This window comes from Sylvia atricapilla, chromosome 1, assembly GCF_009819655.1.
Source record: "Sylvia atricapilla isolate bSylAtr1 chromosome 1, bSylAtr1.pri, whole genome shotgun sequence".
NCBI lineage: Eukaryota > Metazoa > Chordata > Aves > Passeriformes > Sylviidae > Sylvia > Sylvia atricapilla.
In genome coordinates this window covers 3830509-3852004 of record NC_089140.1, presented here as the reverse complement: position 1 = coordinate 3852004, position 21496 = coordinate 3830509, and the positions used below count along the sequence as shown (strand labels likewise).

Below are 21496 nucleotides of genomic sequence, written 5' to 3'. Positions count from 1 at the left end.
CCTAATTCTGGAAGTGCTGGAGGAGCCTTCAGAATAAAACACGGTCCTAGCAACTGGGAAAATGATGGCAAACTCCAAGTGATGTCAGGTTACCTGACTCAATGAGCATCTTTGATAGAGTTGTGAATCCATCCCTGGGATCCATCCCTGGACACATTCCTCTGACACCTACCAACGCTTTCCTTAAACCACAGCTTCCCCAGAGGCTGGAGGAAACAACACAGGAGAAGTTTAAGCCTGAATTGGTACAGGTGGAATCTTGCACCACTCAGAATCAGGATGTTTACACCATTTCTGTGAGACTACAGCCTTTCACTACAAAGTGACCAGAATGAGGGCAAGGAACCAATCCCCAGCTCAAGAGGATCCAGCCAACAGGAGGAACAAATCATTTTTCCTTTCAGTGCACCCCAGGACTTCTTGAAATGAAATGCATGACATCTGATTTACTGCCTCACCTTTACTGGATTATCTGAATACACTTAGACACCATAAATGCAAACTGCAACCTTAAACTGACTGAAGGAGAAGAAAGAGAAGAAAACCAGAGAATGTAATAATTTGTATTCTGATACAGCACAGTAACATTGGCCATCCACATGCTGTTTTGTTTTGTTTTTTTTTTTTTTCACAAAATTCCTGTTTTCAGATGAATCATCTTTTGACAAGGTCTTAAATATTGTATGGTCAAACGTGTCAATGGAACAAATTAGGGAATCAAAAGATTTCCATGCACATCAAAATAAAGCAGGATCAGATGCAAGCCGAGACTAGCAGTCTCTTGTGGAAACACGTAAGATGGGGAAGTCAAAGGATGTGAAGGGAATAATGCAGAAACATTCCACTGTGCAGGGAACATCAGTGAGAACTGAGGACTTCTGCTCTCTAAGTTCCTATAAAAATTCAAGCTATAACTCAGTGCCTGTATCATACAGATATATATCGTACAGATATATAGAATTATAGCCACCTGCTAATTCTGGGTATCACTGTAATTCTAGTCAAAACAGACCAGGAAATTAAAACATCAGAAACATTTTAAGCTGAGCTCCCTCATAAAAATAAATTCTGCCATTTCAACCAATTCTTCTTATATATGAAAACAAAGAATTAATTAAATACAATTTTTTTCTTCAGGTTCACAAACACAAAGAAACTCCTCATCTGGAGAGGTGCATTTTCTCCATTACCCAGATCTCTTCTGGATTGTTCTATGATCCCAGGAATTCCTGCCTTTGTGAAATGAGTTTGGTGCTGAAGCGTCCCTTGATCTCATACCAAGGACTTTTGTGTGTCCAGGGTGGGAGCAGAGACAATGTTGGGTGTGGAATGATATTGGGAATATTCAGTCATTCCCCGACAGCCTTGGAACATTCTTTACCTTCCACTGTTACTGGAATTTTTAAAATACCAGTAATTACCTACCCAGATTGTGGCCAGGATGGAAATTTAGATGCCTACAGAAAGTGTAGTCATGAATGCTGCCATCTTAGCTCTATGATTGACTGCTGTAGTTCTAATAAATTCTACTGACACCTGTAAACATTAAATCAGTCAGTAACTAGGAACTGCTAAATATCTTGTGATCCACCTAAAAACTGTGAACAAACTTTAGACTACTGCTTGGTTCAGAAGTCATAAAAATTCCATCTGTGTTGAACTGGTGTTTTTACAACATCCTATTGAATCACCTTTGCTGGGATATGCTTGATGGTGCTGCTTTAGGTGATGCTAATTAATTACATGTGCAATTCTTCAGATATAAACCACTGACCAGGTCTAGGACTTTGACTGGACTGAGCTGCACCCAAGCTCTGTACTGAGTTTAACAACTCAGCCCCTGTGACCCTTTTACCCTTTGGCATTTGTCATCTCTGTGTAAACCATCCCATCTCAATTCTAACTTGATTTTCCTCTGCGTGTTTCATCCACGTAAAAAAGCTGTAGATGGACCTTGACGCTGAACTTGGCTAACTCACACTTTTTCAAATTCATGCTGAACATAGTTTTGCTAATGGCTTTGATGGCGATTCTGTAATGACCTAAACCACTCATTGACAACACCATCAAGCTCAGGAACTGGATCCAAGCAATCCTGAAGGTGCCATCCAGGGATTTTTTAAGGAAAAAAATGCCCAAAAGAGAAAATGAGTTATGCTGCTTTCCAACTCTGAGAAAGTATTTCTTAGTTCAAATTGCTTCGGAATGAATTCACAATGCCATTCTCTCAGCCATTCTGTGAAATTACCCATGCATTACAGTCTCAAAAGCATTTTATGCCATCTGTTTGGGATACTTAGTGTGAACATATTTGGGGGGTGAAATTAGTAATTATAAGAGGAGGAAATTAACATATTGGACTAATTAACAGTATCTTCTGGAAAAGAAACAGGGAAGATAACGAATTACAAAGCTTAATGTTTACTGTTCTCCCAGCTAAATAAAGATTGTTCAATATGGCTGTCCTTGGGTTTCTTTCCTTGATTTTCTCTTTCCCTTTCTAAAATATGATATCTGCACTGTGTCAAAGAACAGGAGCCAGAGAAAAGCCTCAGACACTGCAGGCCCTGTGGTCTCCTCCTCTCCACCCACGCTGCTGAATAGAGTTCACCAATGTTCCTGTGTGATATATCCTTGTCATTATCAGGGTTCAAAATGAGGGTTGCAACACAGCTCACCTCATTTTGGACATTGAAAAATTAGCACAGACTTAGTTACAGAAGCTCATTAACCTTGGATCCCAATAAAGAAAAAGCATTTCGTTTCTGCTCCATTTTAGGTTTTAATTTAGGATTAAATTGTGGTTTTGGTCTTTAACTGTACCAATAGAGCTCTACTGACCACGAAGATGTGGTAATTATATTGCAGATCTCCATTTTTAATGAGAAGGCTCACAGCTGAACAGTCCAGACTGTTTGGAAGATCCAGTTTTCATGAAGCACAAAACCAACGTATCATGGTGAGAACCACCATGTTCTTGTTGATGATTCACCACACTGAAAAAAGAACATTGGTCCTAAAATTGAATTTTTGTCTCTAGGATTTCCCAAAGTTCACCTCATGCTTATGCCTGAGGCTGACCATGGAGCAGATTTGAGGTTTACTGTATTTAGGATTTATTACGTGTATGAACCCACTCTCAAAGCACAGTACAGGTTCATAGGATTTTAAACTATCATAGGAAAGTCTGTTCTAAAAAAGCTGCAGGTTGGATGGGATAAAAATCAGCTTCCATAAATTTCAGAGCACTGCTTTACCTCTGATCAATGATACCTCACAAAGAGAGTGGAATAGAAGAGAGGCTTCTGTGGCTTCTCCCTTCCCTTTTCCCATTAAAATTCTGTTCCAGTAGCCACACTCCACTGGAGAAGATGCCCTGTGCTCCCACATCACATAAACAGCCCAGAAAATTATATTTTGTCAACAACTGAAAAATAAATTGTTTGTTGACTTCTAAGACAGCCTGACGTTGAAATCTGTGGGTTTTTTCTGAAATAGAAGCTCTGCACAAGGAAAAACACTTCATGAATAAATGGCAAGTTTCACGATAATATTTACAAACACATTCAAAAGGCAAAGAACACCTAAAAGAAAAGTCCAAATATAGAACCTCATTTATCTTCCCTTTGTTTCCAGCTAAGGAATGGAATAGGTGGTCATTAAATTGATAAAAACAAATCTGCTACACGAGGCAGAGCTGCTCCCTGGAACACAATGGCACCAAGGGGCAGAGCTTGGGCCAGATTCATAATACAGGTCAACACACCCATTTATATGCAAATTGAGAGGCAGTTAAGGCACCACAACTTTCACACTTCAATCTGGTATCTAGATCATCTTACTGCCCTTAAGGAATTGATCAAGTCCGAGTAAAACATCACGACATATTTCACAGAGAGATTTTTAATTCCCTGAGCCTCATTTCCTTTGCCATTTCCCAGGGCTGGAGAACTGGCTGAATGATAATACCTACATTATATTTTAAACTCTTCCCTCCATGAAGATTCACCAGGGGGAGGGAAAAAAAGCGAAGGAGAAGAAATTTAATTTTTCCCCCATTCATTGCAGGACATGCCCCTATGTCATGCTGCAGAGGAGTTGCTCTGAGTGTGCTTCTCTCACTTCTGAAACAAAGCTGGGTCCAGTTTCACATCTCCTACAGCATCATTTTTGTGCTGGTGTATTTTAGTCAAGAGACAAATGCTTTGCCCTGCCTTTTTTTTTAGAAAAACTGGTCTGGATAAATGGACAAGACACTTGAACTATACTAATCTTCAACTATCACATCAGTCAGTGAGTACAGCTAATTAAACTATGAGACAGAGCTCCCCTGAAGCTCTCTCCAGGTGTGTAAAACTCCAAGTTCTCTTTCCTTGTCACACCACTGCACATTGTCACCAAGGAAAAACCAAGGCCAGAGCCAGTATGTTTTTCTCAGCAGGAAAAGATGTTCCTGGAGCAAGGACACTTTGAAAACAGATCCTCCAGTAACAAGAAGCCACCAAGAAATGGAGGAATCAATACCTGTGACATTGGTGCGGGCTGACAAAGCTTCGCAGTACTTCTCCAGCAGAACAGACAAGGGCAGGTTCACAGAGGATTCACAGTGGAGAACTATCTGGAGGAACAGAAAGAAACCAGGCAGGTAAAGCAGCAGCCTAGAATAATAGATTTTCTCATTCATGAGTACAGCAACCCCCCAGCAGTCTCAGAGCGGTTCCCATTCATGATTTACTCAGGCACAGACACCCTCTGATGTCGATTTGTGGTTATACTCGCTCAGCTCCAGGGGCATCACATGGAATTCATCTGACTAATGCAGAAAACTCCAAATTAACCATCTAGTCTGGATCTCTCCTTGTGGGAGCTGCTCAATGTCTTTAACAAAGCTCAGGATCCACTCTGTCTCACCTAACAGCAGATGCCTGAAATAACAGAGCTGAATCACATCCCATGTGTTGAGTTTTTTCAGTGAACTTTTAATTGGTATGTGAGTACCAAAGATCCCTGCACATTCAAGAGATGCAGCAATTGGCAAAGGGCAGCTCAGAGGGCTTGAAGAAGCTGTTTCCATGGAATATATAGGATAATTTGGCATCCCTGTAAGGTGTCTTGTGGCTTTTTTTAGCCAATGAAAGACACACAAGTTTCTGACCCTCAGCATTCAGGGTTGAGCCTTCTACTCAGGGCTAATAAATAAGACAGAGCAGTAATGCCAACATGGGCACTTCGAGAAAGCTGCAGGTTCAGTGGTAACACAGAAGGTAACAGTGCAACCCCAAGAAGATTTTAGGAAATAGAGTTGAAAATCATTGGGGATATTTTAGTCTTCACACTCAAAATGAGATTACTGTAGTGCCCAGAGCAGACAGAGGAGAGAAGCCCACAGAGCTGTACATCAAAATAAAGAGCCAAGCTGGGATCCTGCTTGGAGCAAGAGAAGCTCTTGGAGAGCCCTTTAAGAAAGGCAGAAGGAAACGTGGCAGGAAAATTCAGGAGCGACAAATCAATGACAGAAAGTTCCATTTTCAAACTATGAAACAAAATCTTTCTGACTGTTTTTGAGGGGGATATAAAGCCATGGCAACACACAAAATGCCTTCGCTTTTCTATTTACACAGAATTACTCCAACACAATTCAGGCAGCTTTACTCAGGGAAACAACCCGACTCCTGGATGGTTGATGTTATATTTTGGTGCTGTAAGGTGTGTTAAGTGATTGTGGAACTAATTTTATGTCACTCAATTCTCTGTCAATAAAAAGGAGGGTAAATACTCATGACAATAGAATCCATTGGCAACGTTGGTCTGTAAAGAACAACTGCTCTTTGTACAGCACCTTTTTCTAACTATTTCTCACTTTGCTATTTTACAAAATAGGAAGTGTTGAAATACAAGCAGAAAGACTTCCTCAGACTTCATTCTTTCCATACAAACTCCATGAAGGTGCTGTTTCTCCTCCTGGGAGGCTCAAAACTTCTGCAAAACTCCCGAAGCAAAACCTCCATGCATGGTCAGGTCAAGGAGATGAAGGTGGCAGCTGCTGTGCAGCCAGGTACAGATTCCACCTCTCAAGGCTTAGAGCTCTCAAAACCCAGACTCTGCAGTATCCACATCTCATGTCAGACCCTGTCACAGCAGAGGCTGTGCTTTCTTCCCCTCCATCCCTCACCTCTCTGCCACCTCCCAAACCAAAGCATTGCCTCAGTTTGTTGGGGGTTAGGTTTGTCCCTTTTTCACTCTAAAGAATTTTTCCCCATAAGTTACCAAGGAGACTAAGTGTTGGATACTTAAAAAGAGGTGGCTGAAACCAGTTGGGGAGATTTTTTTCTTTATGTGTTAAGGAGGAGGTAACTGCCTTCTCTGATAAGAAGCCAGATGTTAAAATCCAGGTGGAGCAGAGTTGCTTATCAGATGGTGCAATGTTTCTTATCTCTGTTCACTCTTCCACTACCCCCATGGGGATATCTCCCATGTTAATGGGCCATTAAAGCTCACCAATGACATCACACATTACATCACCCCATTGTGAGATGCTCCACCCAGGGAGGAGGAGCCCAAACCATCTCCACCTAGATAAAAAGGAGCCACAAGTGTCACCAGACATCCAGTGTTCCCATGGGACTCCCAAAGGAAGACTGGACCCATCTCTGGACCCTTTTCTCCACAGGACCATCTCTGCTTCCAACAGGACCACATCTGCCACTCCAGGAGGGCTGACTTTGGACTGCTTCCAACACCCTGACCAACAGGGAGTCAGGTTGTATTTCTGACTCTGTCAGAGTTTTTCTAGGATTTCTTATTTGTTTGCTTGCTTGCTTATTCTTCTGTCCTACAACATGTTTTTTTTAATATCGCTAGTAAAGAACTGCTATGCCTTTTCCCAAAATCTTTTCCTGACAGCCTTTTAATTGCAAATTTACAATAATTTGGAAAAGGGGAGGAGAGGGGCTTATATTCCAAGGGAAATTCCAATCTTCCCTGGCAGATACCTGTCCATCTAAACCAAGACACGGTTCAAAGAAGAAACCTGAGCCATCCCCGTGTACTGTAAATACGCCGCGTGTCCAGCTGTGCCCGCCCCAAGACGATGGGAAAGAACAGTCAGAGGTCAAGCTCAGCACAGCCTGGGCAAGAATAGGAAAGGTTAAATGTCACATTTGCCTTAGGGTCAGCTCAGGTTAATTTGGCTGGGGGGAAAAGTGCCTTCCACATATTATGTTACTTTTGGTTTCATTTTGTCTCCGCTAACCGCAGTCAACAGCCCTGCTGGGTGCAAAACTTTTTTTTTTTTTAAACAGTATTTAAAGCAGACAAACTCCAAAACAATGAAAACCCCCTCTTATAATAATAATAATAAACACCAAAACAAGTAAAGAGAAACATTTCAGTAATGTAGAATTGTAAAGATAAATAATTGGGCCCATGACTGCACTGAAATTATATTCTGAAGTGCTGAAATAATTTCTTTGGGTCACTAATGCATGACTTTACTCAAACTGCATTTCTCTTAAAACTGCTATTCCATAACCTTTGCCCACCAAATCAGTTCCTCTTTGTCCTGCAAATTTACCTAAATCATGCACAGAAATGTCCAACTTAATTCCTCTGAGCCATTGTGGGCATTTATGAACAAATAAAACTAATGCGCTGAGCCAAAGACTGAGGTGGAAATGAATGCTTTACTTTCCAAAGCAGGGACACCAACTAAGAGCAGGCCGACTCTGAGTCTTCAGAAAAAAAAAAAAATACAGAGCCTTTGGTCAACTTCCCATTCACATCTGAGAGGTCTTTGGGAAAAGGATGAATTGCTCTGGTGGGTCAGTCTGCCTCTCTCATGGGAATTTTGTTGGACCTTTCCCCTTGGAAATGGTCACTGTTCTTCATTAACTCATGAAAGATCTTTATCTCTGTCAGAGGACATCAGCTACGAGACACAAGAGCCTACTTTCAGTTCCCACCAGAATTTGTGGTGATTTCATCCAGGTCAGAGAGGATTTGTAACTTCATTTTAAGAAGAATTAACAAAGAGTCCTAGTTTGAAATACTGAGTTCCACTATGGAGCAATACAGAAATATAAAACCAAATGAACACCGGTGCTGTAAAATTCACCTGCATGGGAGAGGTTGTTTCCTCCTCTCAAACATGGAAGAAATGGCTACAGGAATATAAAGGAATGGCTTTGGAATATAAACCAGCCCCCAAAGCTATGGATAGGATCCAAAAATGTCAATACAAGCACGGGGCTACCACAGAGCCACGATGGAGCATCTGGTAAGTTTAAATATCTCACAGTCAGTAGCAGCAGAGTGGGTGAAGGCAGCAGGAGTGAAAGCTGAAGGGACGGACTGAAGTGGAAAAGGATGAGCGACAACAGAGGAAGACTCCTTGCCAAGGTGGAGGTGATTTTGGAGGTAGTGGGTGCTGCCAAACATGGAGAGATGCACACACTCCCCATTCTCACACAAGAATTTCCAGATGCCATATTCCAGTGCTCTAATAAAAGCCACTTGTTAGGCCTCCCTGTCAAACATCTGCTGGTGGCCTGCTGAGAGGTGCTGACATCTGACACAGCCTCAAAGCAACAGAGCAAAAACTCTTTTTTAAAAAAATGTCGTTTCTAGTACTCCCAAGGTCCCAGAGAAATCCATCCCATGGAAGCACAACGGCATCTCAGCAGAAAGCCACTCCCAGAAAAGCAGTGGGATTTGTATTCATTAGCTTAGACTTCAAAACAGAGAAAGCAGCAGCTGAGCTGATCACACAGGGATTCCTTTGGAATTCAGGAAGAGAAGCAGGAATTTTCCAGATGCAGCTCATCTGCAGTATTTTAAATCTTTAAATTGGAATGACCTCCAGTGACTGCATCAGCTGGGTCTTATGCACTATAAGGACAGGGTCATTCAGATGCACCCTTCCAAAATTTTCTTTAGACACTACATACAAAAGGAGAGATCCTAGAGATGATGGCTGCAGAAGACACGAGCACATCATCATCTTATTTAATCATCTGTGCTCTTTCTTCTACTGAGCAGGATGAAGTGACCTTCCAACATGGAAAAATGTGGGAATTATCAACACAAAATGTGCTCAGTCCACAGCTGACAAGGGAAGGGTTTGTCTCATGCCTTCCTTGGCACACAAGAATGAAGTCTCACCCTGAACCCTCCATCATGCTCTCCATAAAGCCAAAGCAGTTTCCACTCCTGAGAAACCACCTCTGGCAGTGGCATGGATCATGTCAGGAGGATGCTCCTTCCTACCCTTCATCTCTGGGAACCTCCACTGCTCTTAAGACTCCTATTTCAGCTTTTCCCATAGGTTTCTTTAAAATATCTGAGGGTGCAAATGCTACCTCGTTTCAACATCAAAATTGCAGCAAAACTATCTTCAGCACACAGAAAAGCTCCCACTTAGTAGCTTTGCCCCAGAACCCAGAGAAAAAAAGAAAAGGAGTGAGGATAAAAGAAAAGGGAAACCTGCATTTAATTTTTAGTTCTTCAATTAGGCAATGCAAATAAATTCACTCAATCTCCACAATGAGATTGAGTTCTCACCCCAACTTCTGAAAAGGATATGCTCAGAACAGTGGCCCAGTTAAAAGCAAAAATTTTTAGGTTATGTCTACAGAAGCTCTTTTTTGGGAAACACAGGCATCTAACTCCACAACGAAAATGTAATTAGTGAAAGAGCTCGACACAGCAGAATCAAAGCTAATCCCACACTTCCTTGACAAAATCCACGCTCTGTTTGAGCACAGTTTCTAGAGCAGGTGGGCATCCGGCAAGTTTTGCATCACTGGTGTGGGGAAACAGATGCTTTGGGAGCAAAACCACCAGATATTCCTTGGAATGCTGTTATAACAAATGCCAGTGTTCATCTGAGCAGCTCTTTCCTTCTAAGAGAAGGCAACACATGGGAGAGAATGAGGAGAGCTGGAATATTTGCTGACTACTAATCACCTGAAGGAATATGCACAATCAGAAGAGTGAAAACTGCTACTTCAAGACAAAACCAGAGATTAACACAGGAGAGAAGGGGAAAATCATCTTTACAGTGGCCAGGATGGATTTATATCCACTGCCCTGTGGTTACTTTATCCACAAGATGCATCTGAAGAAGATGCTTATTAAAGAACAGTACTCAGAGGGTGTTGGAAATACTTTGCTCTTTGGAGAACCAAAAAGGTCAGCCCTCTGCATCAGGATGTTTCTGGCCTTTCTCAACCCAGAAACTTAAAATCTCTCGTGCAGCAGCACTTGGCAGTGTACAATTGTTTGGCTTGGCTTCATCAGAAAAATAATTTCCATTTGGGATAGAAAGTCTAAATACAAGTTTTCACAGGAGCCTGCAACCTGAAACCTGAGCCAGCTAAGGTTACAGTAAAGGGAAAGACTCTGAGCACAGTTCAAGAAAAACGGGCTCCTTTTCAAGTCATCCTTCAGCTCTTTAAACTCCCTCTGAGTTAATCCAAGTGACTACATAAAACATTGCTACTTGCTAGAGAACACCAAATGCTCCAAGAGACACTGCTCCATGATCCTAGAGGCCAGATGTATTCTGCAGCTCTTCCAGGAAGTCTGGAAAAAAGAGACTAAAAGTCTGCACAGAACGGGAATTAGGACCCCAGTTCAATAAAGCAACTGAACACATGCTCAGTTTTAAGGCATGAAATGAAGTCAATCTTTATGCAAAAATAAATTAAAATAACCCTCGAGCACCTGCTACACTGAGCCCATCACTGAACTTCACTGTTGTCTCTGAAAATTGGAGATCTGCCTTCAGTGAGCACTGCCTACATGCTCTGCTGAAGCAGCTTTTAGACGGGAGACTGCAGCCACTGAAAGCCACACAGGTGCTGGGGGATTTTCTGAGTCACAAAATACAAACTAAACCTGGTTAAGGCCACCCATGAGCTGGACTTGTCCAACCAGGTCTCCAAGCCCTTCCAAAGCAACCTGAGACGTTAAAAATGAGTGTAACTGCATTTGGATCACAAGCTGCAGCTCTCCTGGAACAAAACTGTTTAATGGAGAGACCTTTCAATTTCACATCCTTGAAGAACTTTGTTATTCATTCCCCCCCATCTGTGAGTATCATATTCTGAGCCTGGAAGGGGAGCAAGCCCCTCACAGCACTCCTGCCTTCATGTCTGCCCTCTCTTCAAGTCTACAAACCCCTGAGTAATTCTTTCCCACCCAATTCCCATTCCTATGAAACATCTTAGCAGCTCCAGTGTGATTCACCTCAGCCATCTACTCCAGCAGATTTGCTTCAGGGTCCGTAATGCTCAGTGGAAGAAGGAACCACTGCCAAGGAACAATCCACCACTTGTGCTTTAAACATGGACTCCAGGATGGGATAACCATGCACTGGAGACAAAACACTCAGGGAATCCAGAGCAGCTCAAGTTTAAAAGTCATATTTACCCAAGTGAATGCCAATATCTCACCTACCTCTTATCTACATGCAGAGCCTCTGCAAGAATCATTCACTAGTCCATTGTCACCACTGCCACTACACCTCCAAGGCCACCCTTTACAGGCTCTCCCAGCTCCAGCTCAACAAATCTGAGCTCCCAATCTCTGTTTTCCAGGTCTTTTCCACCTGAAAAATGGCAAAAACCCATTTGGATTAAGACTTTATCAGCCACTGATATCTGCTCAGTTTCCCATGGAAAGCCAACAGTGGTACCTCTGTATCTTCCACATAATGTTCCTCTGACCCAAGATTTCCTGACAGGGATTTAAAACGAGCCAGTGAGGTGGCACTGGGTATCAGCAGTGAACTTTCTCTCCATCTTTCCTTAAACTGTTAATTCTTGGGCTGGAGCCCAATTTTAGATTTGAAAACCAAGTATCACAGTGAAATTTAACTCCAGGTCTGGAATTATCTTTCACTACCTAAAGGGGAAACACAGACTTTTCTCCAAGGAGTCAGATTCCTCTCAGGAGCTGACAGCCGAGCATCAAGACAGGCATCATTCACAAGTTGAAGTGAGGGAAAATCTCACAGAACATAAAGAAAAAATTATGCACCATGACAACGACTGAGCACTGGAAAAGAGATGGTGCAAAAAGACATTTCAGAGATGTTGTGAGAGCTCCATCTTTGCAGATTTTCACAGCCCAACTGAACGACAATGATTTGGTTTTGGAATTAACCCTGCCTTGAGAAGGTGACTGGACAAGAGACTTCCGGCAATCCCTTCCAGCACAAATTATTCTTTCATTCCTTGGTTCTATATGATCTACAGTCCCTATGGTAAAAAAATGACAAATAACAATTACTCCCCAAACCTTTCAACAGGCAATGCAGTAAACAGCTTATGGACTGTATCTTGAAACAATAATCAGCAATCCAGACACTCTGAGGTTTCTTTTACTCATGCTTCTAAGATTTTTTTCTCTGTTCACATAATTGTAATTAAAATATTATGCCAAATACCATAAAAAGGCATTTTAAAATTATTAAAGATGTAATTTTCTTTTTTTTTTTCTTTTTGAAGGAAAGAAATACTGCAAGTCTGACAGGATTTCAAAATCCTCATGAAGACGCTTGTTTTGATGAAATAGGGGATTCTTACACCATGGAAGGTGTCTCATGTTCAAAGTGGGCTAAACAGCTGATCTCCCAGCAGGTGAGTTTTGAGGCAGGATGACGAAAGGCCCTCAGTGCACCTGACTGGAAGCATGCCTGGTCAAAAATATTTTCCTGAGCTCTGAGACACCATTCTCAGCAGCCAGAGGGACACCCTGGGCTTCCTCTCTGCTTTGAAAGAACCAAGTGATAGCAGAAGGAGCAGCCTGGTCCCTGGCAGGGACGATTGCTCACCAAACCAGCAAGCAGACAGGGAAGAGCTGTGATGGCCAGGCTGCCCAGCACGGCCCTGGCGTGGCTCAGGAGCCTCTGCTGGCCCCCTGAAACCCAAGCCATGCCTGGCCCAGGGATCTGCTCCTGCCACTCAAAGGGAATCGATACCCCAGCCAGCAGCGCCTGGCTGGCAGCCCCACAGGAAACCTGTTCAGGCCCGTCAGCACACTTCCTTCCCTTCCCTTTTGCCTCCTTTCCTCCTTCCTTTGTGCTGGAAAAGCCACCCCTGCCAGAGGACCGGCAAACTATGGCAGTGCAGAGATAACAGCTCTGAGCAACTCTCCTGCATCCCAGGGACCTGGGGAACAGCAACAGGGATTATCCCACAGCCCTGGGGAGCAAGTGGCTCCTCTCCAGTCCTCTGGCACTTCAGCTACTATTACTAGGGCAAGGGTTTAGCATTGCAGTGAGGACAGCTAATGTATTTTAATCTCCCTCTGCATCACTCACTATTTACTTTCCCAGCATACACAACTTAGAGTGGACAGTTACTCAGCCAGCATTATGCAAAAGTTTACAGAGCTTTAATTGGCTTAGTTTAATTAGTTTCATTTCCTTACAGCTCCATGGAAGTGCTTTTCGGCTCTTGAATTATCAAATGGATTTTCTTTCTTATTTAGTGAAAACATGCTGAGTTTCTGTGCAGGCCCATGAGGCTTAAGGGATGTTAGGAAAGGCAGATTCCCAGCTCTGCACCCATCGAGCTCCACAGCAGAGCTGGGGAAGGAGCAGCACACTCCCAATACCTGAATCTCAATGTTGGCTCCTTTGTACAGCAGGGAGGGACTTGGGGGCCAGAGGTCAGGACAGGACATTGAAATCTATCCCTGTGAAGTGGTTTTCTCTCTCCCTCCCACAGCCCTTTCCAAAGGGACCAGCCTTTGAGAAGATCCAGCAGAACATCTGCTTGTGAGAGCCAGCACAGATGAGCCCAGTGCCAGATAACTGAGCAGTGCTCACCACAGAACATGCTCCATGTCAGAGAGCATTGCAGGGAGCATCTCACAAACATCCCCACACTGACACCACGAACTGGAAATGAAATTTTCATGTGTTTGGATGTGACGGATGGGATTCAAGCAGACAGTCACCTGAAGGACAGTTCTGTCTGTTGACTGATCTACTTTCTATTTGTCTTCTCTTGTGACAAGGACCATAGCCAAATTTATCCAACTTCTCAGAGAAGAAAATTAATACACTTTACCCAACACTTGCCAGCTTAAATCAAATACAGCTACTTTCAAAGCTGTTAAGATTAAAAGAATTATTAGCAGTAAAGGAAAGTAATTCCGTATAGAGCAATAGTTCGACAAAGCAAACCATCACAAAGTGTTTAGTTGTTATGAATAGAAAGATAAGGAGGCAAAGATAATGTTGATGAAATGCTTTAACACAGGCCATTGAGTACCCACACGAGGCAGAGAGGTGAGAGTGGCTTGCTGGACAGCTCCAGCTTTACATCCAACAATTAATGTTTGTGCTTCAAGGAAGAGCAGACTACATTTGGGATTAAAAGTGGTGTAAATTACAAGAAAGAATGACATGTACTCGACCTGTTGCAATTTATAGATATGGTGTGGAAAAGAAAATTCCTGCAAAAAAGTCATCTGCTGGATAAACTTAATCTGGAGTAAATCAGCTTTCCCTCTAAATCTCCTTCTTTGGGTTTTTTCAGTGCTGCAAAACCTGAAAGTGATATAAACTAAAAAGGAACAGATTCAGCAGCATGTGCAGCCTGTTGTTACCACCCACATTTCCTCACCTCCCCCTCTCCCCCAAAAAAATAAGATCTGCAGAACTATTAAAAGCATCTAGAAATGTGCAAATGTTTGTTCTAATACAGTATTTTTAAAATATTTAGTTTACTGATATACGGGGCACAATGAAAATAAAAAGAAAACAGAAAAAAACCCCGCATCCTTAATAAGCCTCTATCATCCACTGCCCTGTTTTTTCTCGTGGTGAATCTCTCAGTTCAGCACACCAGCAGCAGGAACCCGCAGTAATCCTTGACACAAAGAGAGCTGATCACCAAATTCCAAGCGATGAAGAGTTGGCCTTAGAGGAAAACCCCTCCCTGGGACGCTCACGGCGAGCCCAGAGCGATGATGGCAGAACAGCACTCTCCATCTAAGCCAATAAACCAAGCAGTGCAAAGGTCTCTTTAAGTCCTTAGTAACTTCTACTGCTCGATTTTTCTAATGGCTCCTGGCCACATCTCTGCCCCAAGCAATCTGGTGGTGTCTCAAACAGTTCCTGGGAATGATCTGGGACATAGGGAGCACCATGGAGCAGCTCCGTGCAGTCTGCACAGCAGCTCCCCGATTTAGAAGCTGAAGGAGCCTCAATCACATGAGCACAAGTCACTCTCTGGGTTTTTTGGGTTTTTTTTTCTGAAGGCTGGAGAATTTTCCTGGAGATACTGATGCAGCAGTGGATTTAGAACCTGTGAGGCTGAAATTAAAATTCTGCACCTGATAACTCACAGCCTGCAAAGAGATCCCTGCTCTCTCTTCCTCCACAACCATGCTCTGGTTTGAAATATGAAGGTCACAGAGTTTAGAGGACTTGATCATGACTTTTCCTCTGCTCTTGACAGGATAGTAATATGTAAGCAGATGCCTTATATGCACAAAAGCTAAAGCTGCTCTCTTGCTGGCTAAGGGCAGGGATGAACATCATCACTGAAATGTTTTATGGCAAAACTAAAGTCAGCCAACACCAGCACACAGCCACCTCCCTCCAGTATCCAGTGACTGCCATGGGATGGTTACAGGCTAAACCCTGACAAAGTACTGCCCCAGGAAAGGTTTCTCCTGATGAGATGTTTATGCTGCATTAATTCACAATAGGGCTGAATTTTGGCAGCCTCAGAGCAGGAATACTATTTAACTTGTCATCACTGGCTGATGCACTCACACTGCCCTGGCTCTTTTAACAACTCCAGGAGAACAAATAAATGATAGCAAGCTCTGCTTTTGGTTTTGATGAATAATCCCACCCCCCTTCCAAATTACGTGAATTTAGCAAGGACTTTATATAAAAATGTCACAAGACTCATTTGCCTTCATTTTATGGTTTGTTTTTTGTTTCTCACATTCAGCTAAATGTGTTCTCAAGTGTATCACTGGTCCAGAACTCCTTTAAGAGAACATAAATCTCAGTGCAAGTCTTCACCCTTTTGCTGACCAGCCCTGTGAAATCTGTCAGGTCATTTGCACCAGCATTTTCATGTGGCAGATCTAATTCGGTACCAGAAAGTTGCCTCATCCCGTGGGCGTCGCAAACCTGCAGCTCCCATAAAACACAATTGCTCGGCTGCTGTGAAAACTTAAACTCCCCTAACTGGGTAAGGGCTTGCTCCCACAAGCAGCTATTCCTTTCCTTAAATCCACAAACGCGAATAAAGTCACTGACTTTGAGTCCACTTTCGAGTGTTTTCAAGTTAAACAAGAACTTAAGAGCTTTGGCGTTGAGCCAAAGGTTTAAAACACTGCTCTTAAGCTTCTTGGTGCAAAGTTCCCTCCAGCTGTAAAGCAGAGATCCAGATTTACTGAGAACATTCAGGGATTAGAACACTCCCCAAAGGAGCAGCAAAAGCTTCTGCTACAGCTGGAGCAACCAGAGCTGTTTTGTAGCTGAAGATTCAAGACATTATTTCCCACACAGGTATACACCAGCCCCTGTCAGATACGAAGATGTTCCACCCAAACAAGCTCCTCTATAAAAAGAAACGTAAATACACTCCAAGTTCACATTTCTTGGACTAAACGCATTTTATGGGAGCTTCACTTTTTGATCCTTAACCTGCCTTTTTTTTTTCCTCCCTTTCTTTTGAGGCAGTTTTGTTTTTGAAAGCAGCGACACAACGACCAAAATTTGCAGAAATAATCCAAATGCAAAGCTGCAGCAGAACTGGAAACCTGAAAAATCCATAGATTATGTCAACAGGGGAAAGACATGACATTTCTTGATTGACTGAGAATGGATTAGTCTGACTAAATACTCAGTACCTGAGGACTTTTGATAACCTCACTGGCAGCGAGTCCCACGCTCTAAAGGCAAACCGAGATATTTTTATGGACCTAAACAAATCAATAAGAGAAAACACAGACTGGGAGAGAAAAGAGACTAAGAAACAAAGATCAGGAAGAAGTGGTTTGGGGTTGAAACCAGCAAGTGTGTAAACCCATGCCACTGTGATCCCATGTGCACTGATCTCTTCCTTCTTTTGGGGATAAAAAAAAACCCCTGACACTGACGGAGGTGCGAAAGTATTCTCTCACTTGTAAGAAAGCTACTGAGAAAAAAATTAAAATTAAACTGTAGCTTGTCTCTGAAGCCTGTTGTTGACCTGGCTTTTCTCTTTCTTTCTAAAGTAGAGACGGGAGAAAAAAACCAAACAAACCCCCAAAATAAACAAACGAAACCCCAAAAATAAACAAAAGCCAAACAGACAGAACTTAGGGAAACGGAACAGAATTTCTTTCTTTATCTAAGCAAATGTTAAAGACAGAGCAATTACACTGCGGTTCAGAAGGGTCATTGCCACTTAAAAAGCTGTGGGAACAGCCTTTAGAAATCCTGCCCAGGATCAGTGTTACTCCTGCTTAACCTCTCACGTTTTCTTTTCCAGTCTGACTTCACCACACTTGAAACAAAACAAACAAGCCACCCAAAAAGCACTTGGGGAAAGCTTCTGAAGTCCAGCCCTACAGAGGCCAACCTGATCTCCACCTCATCCCGGCATCTCCCAGCGGGATGCGGGCGATGGATGGAGAAGGAGCAGGCGGAAAAGGTTCCTGCTCGTTTCAGCCCGCAGAAACTCGGAGTTAGCGCTCGGCTGGGTGCGTGGGCTGAGCCCTGCCCATCGCCACCCCGAGTGCCGAGCCCTGCCGAGCACACGGGGCCGGGAGAGAGGCCGGGACAGCGGGCACGGGCACACGGGAGGGAAAACCCCTTCCCGCTGCGGCCAGGAGCTGCCACCCCGCTGGGGTCCCTGCGCTGGGACCTCTTCTGGCAGGCAAAGGGGCTGTTTCACAGCGAAGGGGACACTCAAAAGGGCACAGGGGCTCTGAGGGGACTCGCGGGCGAGCGGGCCGAGGGTGTCTCTGAGAGCACCTGCGATGGAGCAGCAAAGGGCCGTGCTGACGGAGCGACCCCCGAGCGGCGCCTTGGAGCGAGCGGTGTCCCGGAGCCGGGCACGCACCTGCGAGGAGGGCGCGGGGCACGGTCCCCGCACGGAGCCGCGTTCCGGGGCTGCCCCGCCGCCTTCCCCGCGGCCGTGGGGCGTTCCCCCCGCTCCCTCCCGGTCCCCATCCCGCTCCCGGTCCCGCACCCCCCGCCCCGTCCCCGGCACTTACGGGCAGGAGCAGGAGCGCGGCGGCCGCTGCCGCGGGGAGGCTGCGCTGAGGCGCCCGCCCCGCCATGAGGGCTCGGGGGGTGTCCGGGGCTCAGGCGGACCCTCGGCGCTGCCCCGGCGCCGCCATCGCCCCCCGCCCGCTGCCCCTGGCCCCGGCCCGCCGTCCCAGAGCCGAGCCCGGCGCTGCCGGCGCGTCCCAGGGCAAACCCCCGGCAAGAGAGGGAGGGAGAAGGGGGAGCCGAGCCCGCCCTCCGCCCAGGATTCCTCGGGGATGGAGGCGGCGGGGGGCCCCGGCGGGAGCGCGGCGACCCTCACGGGCTCCGGCAGCGGCGGCCACCGTGCTGTGGGCCGGCTCCGGGCGCCCGAGGCGCTCCCCCCGCCGTGGGGCGCTGAGGGGAGCGGGGCCGAGCCGCCCGAACTCCGAGGGCAGCCCCCTCGCCGAGCTCCGGGAGTGATGGAGATCCCTCTGCCCACAGCGATGGGGACGCCTTCCTCTGCCAGAAATAACGGGGATCCTCCTCCACCCTCCCGTATAATGGGAATTCCGCTGCCTCCAAAGTGTCCAGGAGCAGGAGGATTCTCCCTGCCCAGGCTCTGGCTGAAGTAAGAATCATTTTCCAAAATTAGGCGCGGTGGACACAAAGCCTCACAGCCCCCCAGGAACATTACTAATCCCTTCACCACCACCCCATTCTGCCAGGCATTAGGTAAAATGTTGACTCCACTGCCTGAAAACTTTCAGGAGCAACAGGCTTCCCCCACTGCCCAGGTACAAGCTGCATTGTGCACACAGTGCATTAAAGGTGTTTTGTAAAAGGAGGGAGAGCAGCTCTGTGCTTGAGCACACAGCAATAAGATGCTTTTTAAGCTAAAAGTTGAGATTAGATGCTAGGAAAAAATCCTTCCCTGCGGACATGGGGAGGCCCTGGCACGCTCAGAGAAGCTGTGGCTGCCCCATCCCTGGAATTGTCCAAGGCCAGGTTGGACAGGGCTTGGAACAACCTGGGATAGTGGAAGATGTCCCTGCCCATCCCAGTATGGCTGAAACAGGATGATCTCCTTCCAACCCAAGTCTTTCTATGATTCTGTGGAAGCCTACAAGCCTGGGAAGGAAAGGAAGAATCCTCCCTGACATTGTGCACTCTGAACCACCTGGCAATCCTCCAAGAGCAATGGGACTTTGCAAAGCCCCACTTTGCAGCATTATCAGGTGTGATGAGGCCCTACACCTCCAAGATTGTGAGAAACCAATCTCTCATCTTCCCCTGTACCCCAGGGCAAAATGGTACTTTTTGGTCACCAGATTCATCAGCACACCTTTCCCAAAGGCTTTCCTCCAAGGCTGTGCGGCACCTCCTCTGCTATTTCCAGCTGCCAGGTGAAGCTCTTTTTTCCCCAGCAGCAAGCCTTTTGGGACTCCCCAGCGAATGTACACCTTTCTATCCAGGCAACTCCAAACCTGCCTGTTGGCTGATCCTTGTGCTCTTGGATTCTGAAACAAAAGACATTTGTCCTGCTCTTGTCTACAGATACTTGCCAGACTAGACCCCTGTGCAAGGAAAGGCAGAGCAAGGTCACCCCTCATCTTCTTGCTGGCTTGCCCAAGGAGCTTCTGGCCCTCTGGTTGCTCTGGGGTAGATGCTGATGATGAGGGAATTGGAATCTTACAGATTTGGATGCCTGACCCTGGAGGAGCCCGGTTCCTGTGTCTAGCAGAGTTATCACTGCCTGCTCTCCATGTCCATTTGGGCTTCTCCATACAATGGATGTGTCTGTGGCATTGTTAGGTGTGGGCATCAGGCCAAGCCCTGGGCTTCCCAGTGCCAGCAATGAGCCTAACAAGATTATTTTCCCCTCTGCTCCACCCCATCTGCCCAGAGGACAGGCAGCTGTGTGTGAATCACAGTTAAAACCTTCCCCCAGGCGCAGCTGGGACTGTCCCCAAAAGCCCAGCTGTGTCATGAGGCACACAGCCCTCAGTCACAGCCCTGGGGCAGGAGAAGACAGGACCAGCTCCTTCCCAGCCCAGCTGGATTTCCTCAGGGAGCAGTGCCATACCCTGCCTGTGTATCACCTGTTGACAGCTGTTTCCCTCAGGGAGATGATGGTGCGTTTTCTTCTTTTTTCCTTCCCAAAATAATGCCTTTCCACAGCCCTCTTTGTTGTTTGTTGTTTTATTTTTTTTTAATCAAAATCAATTGTCATAAAAGGTCACAGTGGCACAGAGGAAAGAGTCCCAGCAAATTCTCAGGGTCTTCAAAAGCTTGGAAAGATTCAGAAATAACTGGGCATCTTCCTTTGAGGCCTTGCAGAATATTTTGCTCTGTCATTTGCTCAGAGAGGCATAAAACAGCTTCTGACCCTTGTAAAACACCTACAACAACACTTACATTCTTCATTTCCTTCAGGTATCTCATTTGGTACAGCATGAACATCACAGCAAAGAGTTGGGTACTTATATACACTAGAAAACTTAGAATCTTCCTAAGAATCTGTCCACAGTTCTCACAAAGCAGCATTATTTTCCCTTTTCCTCTGGTTATTCAACAGTTTGAATACATGTAAATATTTAAGCTTGCCTGGTTTTCCATTTTCTGCCTGTTGCACACCAGCATTTGTTTCCTTTCATTATTAAAAGAAAACAAAGCTATATCCCAAAGTTGCATGCTTCCAATTAATATGAGTTCGTTCATGAAAATGCAAAAGGGAGGAATAAATCCAGCCCAAATTTTTATTGCATTTAAACATCCACCTCCGGGACTGGAAACTCACACGCGACAGGATTCCATGAACTCATGGGAGTTGGTAAAAGAGGCCTGGAGCTGCCTGTGCACAGACATCAAGTGCCCTGGAACCAGGAAGGTTTTCCATGACTTTCTCTTATGATTTATCTGTGTTTATTGTGCTGTCCAGAGCCTCGTAATCTTAAAAGTTGTATTGAAACAGAGCAAAAACAACCCCAACATTGTGACTATCTAAGGATTAAACAAATCATTCCCGTAGTCTCGTGCCCGAGGCTGTTCCCCTCTCAGCTGGGTTGCAAAGTCCCACCAAAATTTTTTGTTGTCTGGGTTGCTTATAAGGTCACTCCCCTTTGGATACTCTTTTAGGGTAGGGCTCATGTTGCAGCTTTTCCTTCATTCAGAGGACTCTTCTCCCAGTCACATCCTTTTATAAAACTTGTAGGATCATGAATTCTACTGGCTGGATTTATGGGTGAGGTTGGTCCAGGTGGACATGGAAAGAGAGACATACAGACA

At 45.1% G+C, this 21496-nt stretch overlaps 1 protein-coding gene and 1 long non-coding RNA gene across 2 annotated transcripts in view; one reads left to right on the top strand and one right to left on the bottom strand.

The window, feature by feature from the left end:
* The window catches only part of CRHR2 (corticotropin releasing hormone receptor 2), a 139530-nt gene extending 121137 nt beyond the window's left edge, over window positions 1-18393 (bottom strand). Inside the window, 2 exon segments of the mRNA XM_066313866.1 lie at window positions 4525-4618; window positions 18238-18393. Of these exon segments, the coding sequence (XP_066169963.1) occupies window positions 4525-4618; window positions 18238-18303 (160 nt within the window). The 5' untranslated portion in view covers window positions 18304-18393.
* The window catches only part of LOC136358081 (uncharacterized), an 829601-nt gene that overhangs the window by 457093 nt on the left and 351012 nt on the right, over window positions 1-21496 (top strand). The window lies entirely within an intron of this gene.